At 39.8% G+C, this 15,626-nt stretch overlaps 1 protein-coding gene across 18 annotated transcripts in view; it reads left to right on the top strand.

The window, feature by feature from the left end:
- SYNE1 (spectrin repeat containing nuclear envelope protein 1) overlaps window positions 1-15,626 on the top strand; it is a 530,910-nt gene that overhangs the window by 340,177 nt on the left and 175,107 nt on the right. For 16 of the 18 annotated variants that reach the window (XM_050786838.1, XM_050786854.1, XM_050786847.1 and 13 more), the window contains 4 exons: window positions 94-276; window positions 1,480-1,623; window positions 8,332-8,526; window positions 9,612-9,752. In XM_050786838.1, the coding sequence (XP_050642795.1) occupies window positions 94-276; window positions 1,480-1,623; window positions 8,332-8,526; window positions 9,612-9,752 (663 nt within the window). The remainder of the gene's footprint in view (window positions 1-93; window positions 277-1,479; window positions 1,624-8,331; window positions 8,527-9,611; window positions 9,753-15,626) is intronic. The other 2 variants (XM_050786851.1, XM_050786852.1) reach the window with 1 other exon arrangement.

The following is a 15,626-nucleotide window of genomic DNA, read 5'->3' on the forward strand; positions in this document are numbered from 1 at the left end:
CTTGCAACATAACTATAATTTAGTAAGTGCCTCTTGCTTATGAAATAAATGATTTAAATATTAAATTTTTGAACTATGAAATCGCATTTTCAGCATCTGTTGTCTGAGATGGAGTCACTGAAGCCGAAGGTGCAAGCAGTGCAGCTCTGCCAGAGTGCCCTCCGGATCCCCGAGGATGTGGTCGCCAGCTTACCTCTGTGTCATGCTGCTCTGCGGCTGCAGGAAGAGGCCAGCCGGCTGCAGCACACCGCCATCCAGCAGTGCAACATCATGCAGGCAGGTGAACGGTGCCCACGCCAGCAGAGCAATTGCTGATGAATCATGGGCTTCTTTTCTTAGCATTGTGTGGGCTCAGCCATCAAAACACATCCAGGGTGTTGAATCTGACAGGCTGTTGTGGTTTTATAAAATAAGGAGATTAAAATGCTGTCATTTGGATCACCCACAAAAGCCTGGGGAATGCTATATAAAAAATACCCTTGGTGAAAATTATCTTTTAGTGATATTTTTAAATAAAGAACTTGTAAAGATTTATTTCTATGCAATGAAATGTTTTTATCTCTTATTATTCACCTGAGAATCATCTGCAAACTGATAATACAGGTTTACTGTTATCTTGTGTTACAGAGTTTTTTCATATTTCAGCTTATCGAGGCATTAAATCCATTTTCTTTTGACTGCCTAAAAAAAATGCACTCAAGTATAATTCTTAGTCTCTTCACCTAGTAAGAGAAAAATCATTTACCAGGAAGAAATGACACTATTTACCTTATGTTTCCCTTCAACTAATAATTCTCGCTTTATCCAAAAATTGTATCAATAGCATCTCATTAAAATAACTAGTGGCTCATTTGGTCAACTATCCTTTTCCCCTGTTATCTTGTAATTTGTTGGACAGAAAATTCCTGAGGGTAAAAGTCATGCATAATTCATATGTATGTATACTTTTGTTTGGTAGAGATGGGGGTGTCACCATGTTGCCCAGGCTGTATTGAACTCCTGGGCTCACATGATCCACCCACCTTGGCCTTCGAAAGTGCTGAGATTACAGGCTTGAGCCACTGCGCCCAGCCCATAATTCGTATTTTTATTCCCTACCGTAGCACTTAGTTAAGTGTCTTACTTATATGTTCAGTATTTGTTAGATGGAAAAATGAAATAATGTTTCCCACACTGCTTCACCCTTTCTGACTATCATATTCCATCTTCAGGATGATATCGATAGGGAAAAGAGAGAAAAAGAATCCTAACCACTTAACTATTTTGATTCCGTCAATAATTTTGCTACAATATTTTAGAGAGAAAGCTCTGAAATATCTAAGTAAAGTGAAGAATTCAAACCATTAGGAATCTTACCCATCATTTCTTTATTCCCTACCCATACAGGTAAAAAAAGGAGTTAAACTACAGAATCACTTACCTAGTTATTGATCGAGAAAAAAAAAAAACTATCTATCTTTCTATGTTGTTTTTTCAAAGGAGGCTGTGGTGCAGTATGAACAATATGAGCAAGAAATGAAACATCTCCAGCAACTGATAGAAGGAGCCCACAGAGAGATTGAGGATAAACCTGTTGCCACCAGTAACATACAGGAGCTGCAGGCTCAGATTTCTCGGCATGAGGTGAGAGAGAAATGTAGGCAAAATACCGAGGGCAGGAAACTGGATGGATTAGCGTTTACGTTTGGTTTCTAGTGAATGGAAGGGAACAGTTTCCCCTGTCCTGCACTTAATGTGTTCAGCTCTTGGGAGGCCTCTTTGACTATCTAAGCACTGTGAGTGCCGTTTTTGCTGATTCAGTAACACGTGCCTTCCCCTTGATTCCACCTCTCTACACGTTGTTCACATTATACGGGACTCACGGATTGTCGTCTCCTTCACCCAGAATTCTCACAGTTAATACACTAAAACACAGTCCCATACCCTGTTTTTAATGCCTGCAAAAAACAGCAGTGCTCAAAGCTTTGCTGCATTGGTCGCTCTCTTGGTGGCTCACGCCTGTAATCCCAGCACTTTGGGAGGTCAAGATGGGCAGATCACGAGGTCAGGAGATGGAGACCATCCTGGACACCATGGTGAAACCCCGTCTTTACTAAAAATACAAAAATTAGCTGGGTGTGGTGGCACGCGCCTGTAATCCCAGCTACTTGGGAGGTTGAGGCAGGAGAATCACTTGAACCCAGAAGCCGAGATCGCGCCACTGCACTCCAACCTGGCGACAGAGCGAGACTCGGTCTCAAACAAACAAACAAACAAAAACTTAATATTTTAAACATTTTCTTCTTTGAAATATTACTCATTTCAGTTCCTCTTCCCAAAATCAGAGGATGGTCCAGGTTGCTTACTTTGCTAGTTTTCAGATTGGGCCAGCTAACATGTACCTCTTTTTCAAATGTTCTTTGTTTGTTCCTTTGGCATCATTATGACCTTAGGACTTGTCACTCCTTGTGCTGTCCCTGTCCCAGAGATCATGGTCCTTGAGTGATTGAGCTTAGCAGGGAATTTCCTTTCCTGAACTGTCAATTCCATATAGGTCAAGTTCACTCTTTCCCTTGGGGGCTGGTTCATAGCACTGTGAATTTTGGTAAATAACTGGGAGGAGGGTGTCTTATTTTTTCTGTACTGAGGATAGAGTATATGGAGTATATCCTTCCGTATGCTCTATTTTAACTTTGTCACGAGAACAAGGAACAATTTTTCCAAACCACTTACGTTGAGATTCTCAAAAGATTCAAAGCATTGCTTTGTAAAGATGAAAAATCTCACCCCCTTCTCCAAATGCAATTAATTCTTTAATTTCTTGACATATATAAACATTAATAATTTTCATTTATATATGATTTACAAAATCATTTAAATATGCCATCTACATTTACTCCTACAACTATAGACATCATCTATGTTAGTGATTTTTCTTATGCAATGGCTAAATGAAAATGTAATGTAGATTTTTGAAACCACTGTTTATGTTGGTCTGTACATTAGACTATATATTATGTATTTATTTTGAAACTATTTTTAATCCCATCTAGGAAGATCCAAAATTTTGTTGTAACAACTCTTCTATCATGGTACAGATATTTTTAAAATCGTTTCTGGAGTAATAATTGTTATTACTACTAAACATTTTTGTTGTATGGTTTTTCCTCCCCAAGAAACTTGTGCTTTTTTTTTTTTTTTTTTTTGAGACAGAGTCTTGCTGTATCACCCAAGCTAGAGCGCAGTGGCAAGACCATGGCTCACAGTGGGATCATGGCTCATTGCAGCCTCTACCTCCTGGGCTCGGGCAGTCCTCCCACCTCAGCCTCCAAGTATTTGGGACTACGAGCACATACCACTACCTCAGGCTAGTTTTTGCATTTTTTTGTAGAGTAGAGACAGGGTTTCGCCATGTTACCCAGGCTGATCTCAAACTCCTGGCCTCAAGTGATATGCCTGCCTCAGCCTCCTCACGTGCTGGGATAAAAGATGTGAGCCACCATGCCCGGCCAGCTTTATGTTTTTTAAAGTAACTTATAAAATTTTACATCACTTTTTTATATCAACCCTATGAGGTAAGAATTTATATATATATAAAATTTGATGTTTATTTTTAATTTATTTTTATTTTTATTTATATTTATTTTTTTTTAGATGGAGTCTTGTTCTCTGTTGCCCAAGCTGGAGTGCAGTGGCACAATCTTGGCTCACTGCAACCTTCACCTCCTGGGTTCAAGTGATTCTCCTGCCTCAGCCTCCCGCGTAGTTGGGATTACAGGTGCACACCACGATGCCCTGATAATTTTTGTATTTTTAGTAGAAACAGGGTTTGACCATGTTGGCCAGGTTGGTATCGAACTCCTGACCTCAAGTGATCCACCCTCCTTGGTCTCCCAATGTGTTGGGATTACAGGCGTGAGCCACCACGCCCAGCCGACATAAGGATTTTTTAAAAATCATCTTTATTTTACTGACAAAAAAACCGAACTTAGAAAAAAGTGACTTCCTGAGCTCCCAAATCTAGTAACTGATTGAAATTAGACTCGATCTCAGTATCTTTGTCTCCAAATTCTGTGATTTTTCTTCCACTGTAATAGAAACTATCTGGGCTACTTAATGAAACAAAAGAGAATAACGAAGTCCCTGGAAAATAAATGAGTCTCCCAAGGTCACACTCAGCTCAGCCAGCAGTGGACTAGGTCTTCCCAGCTCTTGGTCCAGTGAGCTGTTTATTTTGTCGCATTTTCTTCCACAGTTCTGAACATCCATGTTACGTTTGTTAGTTTTAAACCAACTGTGGCTTAGAACACATTTTCATGTAAAAAATGATGCAGTCCTGTGTGAGCTTCATTGTATGTATAAAACAAACACAGGAAGGAAAGTGCCGAGTGGAGAAAGCTTAACCGATGATAACATACAAATTGGGAAGAGGGTTTCTTCCTGTATTTTCTATCTTGTTTTAATTGAATTTCAATCTTATGGTGAATCTAGTTTTCTTACAAATAACTTTAAAAATAACTGATCATTTATTTATGGCTAAAGAATTCATACTTTTAAAAATAATTTTTCGGCCGGGTATGGTGGCTCACACCTGTAATCCCAGTACTTTTTGGAGGCCAAGATGGGTGGATCACAAGGTCAGGAGTTCGAGACCAGCCTGGCCAATATGGTGAAACCCTGTCTCTACTAAAAATACAAAAATTAGCCTGACATGGTGACAGGTGTCTGTAGTCCCACCTACTCAGGAGGCTGAGGCAGGAGAATCGCTTGAACCGGGGAGGTGGAGGTTGCAGTGAGCTGAGACTGTGCCACTGCCCTGCAGCCTGGGCAACAGAGCAAGACTCTGTCTCAAAATAATAATAATAATGATAATAATTTTGCAAAGGTTGCATTTAATTTTTAAAAAATCATCCTGCCACTTTTAAATCATAGGAGAGGATACTCAAACCTCTTTTCTTTCCACCTGATGCGGAAAGCCTGCTCCTGAAAACCAGAGACTGGCCACAGAGGGCTGCTTGTCTTTTAGTGGCCACTCTACCTGAAATTCCTACCTTTATAAACATTTTCAGAAATTTTATAAAGAGAATGGGTAACATGAAACCGAGTGTTCCATTTTATTTTAGTGGATTTGACCACAGCTTGAATAACCAACCCTCAAAGGTAATGAGATTACAAGAGGTTTATACTTACAGAAGTAAGTCGTAGAGTACTATTTCTCAGTGGAAGTCATGTGCATTGGAGTCACATGGGCTAATCATGAAATGCAGACTCTCATACACCTAGTCAATCAAAATCTTTGGAAGTGGTGACCAGAGGTGCATTTTTTAAAGAAACAATCCAAATGAGTTTTGTATACAATAAGGTTGAGAATTGCAGCTTAAGAAATGGTCACTTGCTGTCAGTGTGGGCACATCTTTGCAGGATACTGCAGTAGGGAGCTGTGCCCAGCCATGTGATTACAAGGGGTGGAAGGCCTAAAACTAACTCTGTCTATTTCATAAAGATTCCTCAAGTTGCCAGGCACGGTGGCTCATGCCGGTAATCCCAGCACTTTGGGAGGCCCAGGCAGACAAATCACTTGAGGTCAGGAGTTCGAGACCAGCTTGGCCAACATGGTAAAACCCCATCTCTAATAAAAATACAAAAATTAGCTAGGCATGGTGGCGCAGGCCTGTAATTCCAGCTACTCGGGAGGCTGAGGCAAGAGAATGACTTGAACCCAGGAACTGGAGGTTGCAGTAAGCCGAGATTACGCCACTGCACTCCAGCCTGGGTGACAGAGCAAGACTCCATCTCAAAAATAAAATACAATAAAATAATAAAAAAGATTCCTCAAATTTTTGTACAATGGCAAACCATTGTATGAAAGCTTGGTGACTTGAAATTCAAGGAGTCCAATAATCTGCTAGATCTGTCTTCTATTATTAACTAGTTACAGTAAATGGCATTTATTGAGTACCCACGTGCTAGCCACTAGACGAGATATGGTAAGTAGCTATTCAATCACTGCTTTTAAAAATCCTATTAGGTTTAATTAACTACATCCCCAGAGGTAAAGAAGCAATGATTTCTACTTTTTAAGTCCTTGTTTAAAAAATTCCTGGCTGGGCGTGGTGGCTCATGCCTGTAATCCCAGCACTTTGGGAGGCTGAGGTGGGCAGATCACGAGGTCAGGAGATCAAGACCAACCTGGCTGACACAGTGAAACCCCGTCCCTACTAAAAAATACAAAGAAAAAAATTAGCTGGGTGTGGTGGTGGGCGCCTGTAGTCCCAGCTACTCGGGAGGCTGAGGCAGGAGAATGGTGTGAACCCTGGAGGCAGAGCTTGCAGTGAGCCGAGATAGCACCACTGCACTCCAGGCTGGGCAAAAGAGCGAGACTCTGTCAAAAAAAAAAAAAAAAAATTCCTATACTATTATGAGTCAAGAAGACTGCTTGCTGGCTGATTTCTGCTGGACTGTTTTTCCCTCCTCTCAGCTTCAGTTGGGTGGGAAGAAACAAACAAAACAACAATAATAACAAAATGCGTGTGTGTGTGTGTGTGCGCGCATGTGCACGCATGTGTTTTGCATACAGTCAGCCCTCCATATCCATAGGTTCTGCATCCATGAATTCAACCAAGCATGGATGGAAAATGTTTGAGGAGAAAAAAGGATGGTTGCATCTGTACATGTTGATCTTCTTTTCTTGTCATTATTCCCTAAATGGCACAGTATAACAACTATTTATAATACATAGCATCTACATTGTGTTAGGTGTTATTAGTAATCTAGAGATGATTTAAAGTATTTGGGAAGATGTGCATATGCAAATACTATACCATTTTACGTCAGAAACTTGAACATCTGTGAATTTTGGTATCTAATAGGGTTCCTAGAACCAATGCCCCTCAGTTACTGAGGGATAACTATGTGTACATATGTGTGTGTGCATGTGTATATATGTGTGTATATATATGAATGTATGTGTATGTATGTACACAATTATTTTAAAGACATGATTTAATATTTTTGTCACAAAATGTTGTCTTTTTCTTTGAGACAGAGTCTCACTCTGTTGCCCAGGCTGGAGTACAGTGACACAATCTTGGCTCACTGCAACCTCCATCTCCTGGATTCAAGCGATTTCCGGCTAATTTTTGTATTTTTAGTAGAGACAGGGTTTCACCATGTTGGCCAGGCTGGTCTTGAACTCCTGACCTCAAGTGATCCCCTCGCCTCAGCCTCACAAAGTGGCATGAGCCACTGCACCTGGCCCACAAAATGTGTTCTGTGCATACAATAAATGACAGTCTCTCAAACAAAGAAGCCAAAAAAAAAAAAAATTAAAAAGAATAATAGTTTTGTACTTTTAGGAATCATATTTTGAAATACGTATTTTCATTTTTTAAAGATGCAATAAAGTATAATTTTAATATTTGATACTTAAAATATTTAAGCAAGAAAGTAAAACTTTAATATTTTAGAATTACCATACTCCTAAAATGAATCTATAGTTACCTTTTTAAGGGCTATGTGCTATCCAGAATATATTTCCAATAAGCTCTTAATAAAATATTTAAAACTTCTATCTCTCATAATAAATTTTTTTCATTCTTGTCTGCTCAAAAACAAAAAAACAATTATTTTTTCAAAAGCAAATGAAATTAAAAGCCATTAAATCCGAATTGCACTTCAAGCCTAAAGTTCTAGTTAAAGCCTCAGCATCATGATGAAATGCGCAAGAGAAAATTTGATGAATATGCTAAATTTTATTTGGGGGTCAATCTGCATTAAAAATTAGGATTTCCATATGCAATATCTAGCTTATCTAAAAAAAATTCCTAGGGACATAGGAACAGATAGGCTATTGACTATGTGACCCTACGTAAAATAAATGATTGTCAACTCTGTTGAATGTACTCAGTAGGGTAAGAGCTGAGCCTTGCATTTTTTTGGTGTGGTTTTAGCCATCACATGACCTAATTTCCATGGCATGAACCATCTGGTAAATTTCAGATGCTTTCCGCTTTTTAAGAAAGTTGTCAGTTCCTAATGTTGCGGAAGTTCATGGTTCCATATGGGGCCTCTCGCGATTAGAAACCATTCATTCGGCCTCATCCCTTCATTTCTCCTTTTGTGCGGACGCGGGGACGCGGGCTCGGGCACTTTGGCTGTGCCTGCGCTGCGCCGCGCAGCCTGCGGTCTGGCTCGGTAGCGAGATGCAGGAGGACTCGCCGCCTCCACATCCTGCCTCCCGGGCCCGCGCGGCTCTGCGCGCTCATTGGCCCGCCCTGCAGGAAGATGAACGCTACTACTTCTGTTTCCTTTTGATGCTGCTCTGACACCCCGGTGGGGGAAATGTTTCCTCAGGAGCTGGCGCAGAAAATTAAGGGCTACCAGGAGCAGATCGCTTCTTTGAATTCCAAGTGCAAGATGCTGACGATGAAAGCCAAGCACGCCACCATGCTGCTGACGGTGACCGAGGTCGAGGGGCTGGCGGAAGGGACAGAGGACCTGGACGGGGAGCTCCTCCCCGCGCCTTCGGCCCACCCCTCTGTGGTCATGGTAAGGATCCAGTAGGTCCCCGCGGCTCTGCTCTTTGACTGGAGCCTGGCGAGTGGCTCCATGTTCCCTCTCCGTGGCTGATTTCAGGGACCAGCCTTCGATCTTGCAGACTAAGAGGGAGAAACAGTTTCCTCAACTCTCTTTGACTACCTTTGGGCCGGGCCAATCTTTGACACTGTAAACAATGACAGTTAAAATGAAACTATGTGCTCGAGACAGCTGAATTACTTAACTTGTCAGCGGTCTGCCCTGTATTTGTTTATAATTTCGCAATAATACTGAGAGGCTCTGAGCTTTAAACAGTAATTTATTTGCACAATGTTTTAGTTGTCTGGGGGATGGGAAATTCATGGCACATATATTTAGTTGTGTTTTGCAGGCTAACTAGCTAACTACCTATGTGCAGGTACTCTACTGTATAAATGTTTAATACAATTTGGAAGAACAGCTATTGTTAGAAAAAATATGAAAACAGACGATCTAAAGCTTGGCTTTGGATTAAAATAAATCAACTGTTATTTTCTATTCTGCGCCACTATTTTCCTATACACTTGATATCTAAACTGCATTGAGTATTTTGGTGACTATAATGTTTTCCAGTGCTGTGTATTTTCCCTAATATGTGCTGTGCCTCAGGTAATGAGTAATCAAACCTGGGCCCATTTGGCAATATACTACTTTGGGTGCATTTATCTCCCTACGATATTAGAAACTTGAGATGTTCGCGAAAGACCAAGCTTTATTTCGTAGACCTTTCCTCATTTGTATGATTCATGATTTTTCCAGTTATTTATAAAGCCACAAACTCTCCAAAGAAAGGAAAATAATGGAGTATTTAACCAACAACCAAACTTCAATGTCATATGCACCCCCATCCCTGATTGTTTTACAAATGATTACTAGCATCATATTCTCTTGAAAACACAACTTTTAAATACTAACACAGGATTAATATGTGAATTTGGGTCCTGGTAATTCTAACCTTTGTTTTATAATTAACTCTGTTTTGGCCTGTGCCTGAACAGGACTTATGTTAACATAGCTAATTGATTTTCATGTCCTTTGGGCTACATTTTACGTGGCAGATGACTGCAGGTCGCTGTCACACTTTGCTGTCACCGGTCACTGAGGAGTCTGGGGAGGAGGGAACCAACAGTGAGATTTCCTCTCCACCTGCCTGTCGCTCCCCTTCACCTGTGGCTAATACAGATGCTTCTGTTAACCAGGTACCTCCCACTTGGCATTCCTCTAGCAATATTCTCTGGGCAGATGCAGGACTCCATTCTCTGATTCCATTAGACCGTGGGTATGAATCTCAGACTTTGTTGCATTTGGTTCCAGGGACACACCAGTAGGTGTTATAGTTGCACAAACTATGATTGTCATGTGTCTCAGTAGGTCATCTCTCCTCTCCTGGGCTACAGAAAATGGCATGAGCAAAAATTAGGTCATGGGAATGATAGCCCAGAAGGCCCTATTTTAAGACATTATGGCCTTAGTTTCTAGCAATCATCTGGAATGGGGTTCTGCATCCAACAGAAAATGAAAGATCTGTGTCACCATTGTAAAATAACATGATTCGACGGCTTTATAACATGCATTGAATATAGTGTTGGCATTTACCAGCTCAGATTTTGAAGATGGGAAACTTCTGTTCGTTATGTCAGATTTCTTTATTGACAACTTGTGTACCAATTTAAGGAATGTCTGCCATGTTTATACTAGAATGCCTAGTAGATTTCAGTGTTTAACTTATCTTTCAATAATCTTAAATTTTATTTTCTATAAAATGGGGAAAATAAAATAACCATTTTGTTATAAGAAACCTTTTACCATGTATTAAATGTAGATAATACTAAAATTAAATGTCAAAAAGGTTTTATGTCAAATATTAGATAGAAATCAAAATGATGCCTTTATAGTAACCAAAAACTTTTAATGAATGTTAAGTAATACTTTACTTTTTAGTGAAGACAACTAACAAATGTAAACTATCATATGAAATTATGTTTTTTCAAAGAAGTTGATATGTATTATTAAGGGAGAAGCATTAAACAGAGCAAATGTTTTATAACCTGTATTATAATTCAATATAATTCAGTTATATTACTTTTATTTTAAAGCAGAAGCATTCAGACTATCATAGGATTTCTGTGATGAAGAGAGTCCTCTCTCATTAAAAAGAAAAGGAACGTCAAAATGATGAAACCTTTAGTTAATACAATTACACAGTTCTCGGTAAAAATCAGGATAGCTCTAGGGAAATTATCAACTCATCCATTCATCAAACACATTCTGACACTTGCTCAGCATGAAACCTTGTGTTGGTTCCTGAGGATGCAGCTGAGAAGGAGTCAGCATGGTCCTACCTGCAAGGCCCTGACAATCTAGAGAGAAAGGCAGACATGGGACAGATAATAACAATGTGATCAGAGGAAACTAAAAACAGCAACAAAAAAGGAGAAGTTCAGGGAGCCATGGGGGATTTGGGAAAGTGTTCTTCAAATTCTGATTTAAAAATATGTATTACTCATTCTTCGATGATTTGTCCTTCCCTGTGGTTACAGATGTTATTAGAGAAATTGAGCTATAGGCAGCTGATTATTATATAGAAAAAAGTTGTTCTATATAATATGGTCTAGGTTCTCAAAATTTTCAAACTGAATAGTAAATACTTATTTGAGACTTTGTGGAAAGAATATACCTTTTCCAAAATTGTAAATCTCCATGCTATTTCTTGTAAAGTGTCAAAGTATACATGAAAGTGCCCTAAAAATGATGAAATATGCAAACATTTCTATCATTATTTCTTGACATTAACCACAAAGCTTCATCAGATCCTAACCCTCAGTAAGATTAGGCTTTGTTTTAATTCTTCCGTCTCCCCTAGACACAGGAAAACATCAATAAAATTGCATTGTTAATCTAAAATACTTACATGTGATGCTGCAAAATAGGGGGAAGTGCCTTCACTTAGTTTAAGACAGACAGGTTTACTCTGAGGGAGCTGTTAAAAAGGAAATGTAGTACGCTTGGTGCTCATCAAACAAATCAACCCCATCATTACAGCCACATGTTATTTTTGTATAGTAATATAAGTTAGAAGACAATGAAAAAATATGACACCATGGCCAGCGATGCACTGGATTTATAACATTGTCTCTTGAAACTGAGGAGGACATGTAGGATCCCCGTAAGTTTCAGTTTTCAGATTAAAAACCCTGAGTTTTGTGTACAGAATGTGTACAACTGTTTCAGGGAGCAGCCAAATAGAACTGCTTTATAAAATCACAGTTGTTAAAAAAAAAAAAAAAAAAAAAAGGTTTGGTGCCTGCTGTTCCTGCAAGTAGATCTCCATTATATAACTACCTGGTCCCACTCACAGTCAGTGTATTCTGTCTCTGACAGTAGCTATTAGCTAAAACGTAATAACAATTTAGCTTACTTGAAGGTAGAAATACTGAGGCATTCCCAGATTTTGCTGCAGGCTTCTCGATTCCCCTTAGAAGCAAGCCAAGTCTTAGACTCTGCAGAAGAGTTGAGAGAGGAATAGATGTGAAAAGAGCGAGCAAGAGTGTAATGGGAAAATCACTGGCCTCCAAGTGAAAAGCTCACACTGAGTTGCAGCTCTTCCTCCTCTAAGCTGAGTGCACCTGGGAAGTCCCTTCATACCCTCATTTGTAAGTGAGAAGCGATACTACTCAATTCACAACGTTGTGAAAATGAAATGTGACATTAATCATGAAAGTGCTTTTCAAACTAGAAAATGCTGATCAAATAGTAGCTACAATTGTCCAGATTTATTTCCTTAGGAATCTACTCATAATAACTCTTATAACTTAGGCACATAAGCAATAAGAAATGTATTTTTAACAGTGACTCCTCACTACATCAAATATTGACTTTAGTAGTTATTTATAGTACTGAGTGATTTATTTTAATTGAATTTATGTATGTACCTCAAATAAATAGAAAGTATTCATCTATAAAAGGTGATGTATTTTCAAACCCTTTTAAGAAACCAGGAGTTGTCATTCCTATCTGTAGGCATCAGCCATACACATGTATACACACACACACACACACACACACACACACACACACACACACACACAGAGCGAGAGAGAGAGACTGCCAGAAAAAATTATTTGTAATACATTTATTTTATTCTGGCTCTTTTGGGGGCCTTCTGTATTTATAATAGAGTATCTAATGTAAAATGTTTACACCATTTAAAGCCATTCCTGCTTTTCCTTGTGGACAGTAATAGTATTACTTTCCATGTATATAAAATAATATAATTGATAATATGAAGTGCATTTACAAGCATGGTTTATTATGAACATATAGGCCAGCTTTTTATTTGCCAAACACTCCACAACATGCTCGGGGTGAAGACGAAAAGCACTGACCCAGACAGCCCTTAGGGAGCTTGCAGTGTGTGTGAGGACAGGCAAATGCTTACAATAGAGGGTGGCAGGTGGTGTGGCAGAGGGCAGCACAGTGTTGTGGGAGGGTCTAGAGAAAGCACCTAAACTAGCTGGGGTCAGGCAGGGGTCAAGGATGGCCCTCTTTGGTTTTAAGGGGGGAGCACAGTTAGGCAGTTGGAGTGCAGTTGGGTCGTGTGAGATGAAGATTTTCAGGCAGAAGAAAACCACCTGTGGGAAGCTGTGGAGGCGGGAAGCAAAATGGCCCATCAAGGCAACTGCAAATAGTTTCACTATAATTGGAGAAACATTGGTGGAAGAGGAGGAGAGGGGGAGGTGAGACTGAGAGGGATATGGGAACCACATCATGGAGGCCCTGGATGCCACAGGAAGGAATTTCAGCTTCCTCCAGAAGCTAATATTTAACCATTGAGGGAATTTAACGAGAAGCTGTGTATAGAACTGCGTTTTAGAACTGATACTTCTGGATCAGTGTGGACAGGAGAATAGAGGTGTGCAAATTCAGAGCCAGGGGAGCAGTTAGAAACAGAAGTTGCACAGTCTCATGCTTGGTCCACCCTGGTGATAAAAATGAGAGAAACAGGTCAGGAGGGACTACAGAGGCCTGGACAGCTCCTGCCCCACATAAATGAGGCAATGTCTCCTCTGTTAGCATTACTTCAACAAAGACACAGGGCCCAGTGTTACCATACCTTGTGGTTTGCAAAACAAGCTGTGAATGTGAATTTTAATGAAATCTCTCTATCTTTATGAAGAGAGATTTTAAACAATTTAAAACGTTGTATAAGCCACACTAAATGTGTGCAGGTCAGAGGCAGCCCACAGGCTGCCAGTTTGCAACCTCTGAGTTAGGAAGTTGTTACTGTAATGAGAACTTGAACCAAGGCCGGGGCCAGGATATGCGTCGTTAGCACTTCATCCTCCCATAAGCAGTGGATGGTAAGGGGGAGGAGAAATCAGGAATAAATCCCAAGTTTATAGCTTAGGTGAGAAGACATTCCATTTATTGCAAGATGGATAATACTTCATTGTTTCATCCTCAACTGGTTCATTTTGGAAATGCTGACTTTGAAGAGCCTATAGGATATGCATGGATATGTGAGTCTGGAGCTTATCAATTCACCAGTATTGGTGAGTGAGTGAAAAACAAACTACAAAAGAGCAAGAGTTGAATGACTAGAAAGCTGGGAGGAGAACTGAGAGATTTTTTAGAAAGTGTTTCCAGAAAGGGTTTTTCAGTGCTATTGAATGCTAGAGGTCTGGCAAGGGAAGGGATGAAAATTCATCATGTTTTGTCATAGAAGCTGGTGAGAGCAAGCTCTGCAGTCATCAGGATCAAAGCCCAAACTGGAATTTAGAAGTGGATTGAGGGTGAGAAAGTCCCATGTGAAAATCACCCTTTTAGAAGTTGGATTATGAAATGAAAGGGAGAAGACAAAGAAATGAGGATGCAGCCTGTGCGTGCAGGTGCATTCAGGTGTGACGGCCCATCACATTGTGAACTGCGGACTTTTTAGAAAATGTGATCTCCTTCAAGAAAACAAAGAAAAGAAACAGTGTGTGTAGGTGTTTTTAGATGGAAAAGTGAAAGTCAACAAAGCAGGAGAGGATGTTAATAGGCAAGGTCCTTGAAAAGGCAGTTTGTGGGATTCTCAGAGTCTGTGGGAGAGTCAGGTTTAAGCAATGAAACTGGCAAGCATAAGATAAGGGTGAGTGTGAATATACACAGACTTTTGAAAATTTGAGAAGTTGTAGTATCTCCGTGACAGCTTGGATTGCATGTGTGTGTGTGTGTGTTTGTGTGTGTATTTGTGTGTGTGTGTGTCAATAAGACACATGCATATATGCACCCTGGAAAGAAAAGCTGGATTGAGTCATGTTTGCGGTTTTCCAAGTGGATGAAGTAAAGGTTAAAAGAGCAAGAGAAACAAGAGTCTTGGCAAGAAAGGGGTTTAAGTAACTTTAGACATAACTGCAAGTCCAATTGAGTGATGACAGCATACAAGGGTGTGGAGGACTGAAGTGGGGTGGAAGTGAGTGAGGATCAATGGATTTAAACCTATTAAGGACATGAGGAGTAATCCACTCAAGACAGTGACAGGGTTAGGAATGAAGAGGAAGCAGTCTTCATGTTCCAGTGTCATCAATAAATGTTGGGGACTCATCTGGAGACCTCAGGAACAACAACAGAATGGATAGAAGCTGTCATAGTCACTCAAATATTATTTCATGTAATCCTCAGTCCCACCCAAGGTTGGACCAGTGAGTGAACCAGTGTGCAAGATGTAAGTTATTTGCTCCAATTATATAGCTACACTAGAGCAGAATTTCACTAGAATCTCAGCTGTCCCAGTCTGAATTCATTCTACTGCATGACACTGCTACATTTGTTTCTCAGATGGCTGGAGCCTTCTTCAATACTTTTTACTAATACATGATTATCAATAAGACTCAGGTATTTTAAGCTGACATAATTCCCTTCAACAGTCCAACTGCAAAAACAATGAACTTTATAATAGCAATTACTCCCCCAATTAAATTTCTACTGAAATACAGATAAATAACCATAGAAACAATTGAAAACCATCTTTACTATATCTCTTGATATATCTTTACTATATCTCGATATAGTAAATTTTATCAATACAAATA

Source organism: Macaca thibetana, chromosome 4, assembly GCF_024542745.1.
Source record: "Macaca thibetana thibetana isolate TM-01 chromosome 4, ASM2454274v1, whole genome shotgun sequence".
In the NCBI taxonomy this organism is placed as follows: Eukaryota; Metazoa; Chordata; class Mammalia; order Primates; family Cercopithecidae; genus Macaca; species Macaca thibetana.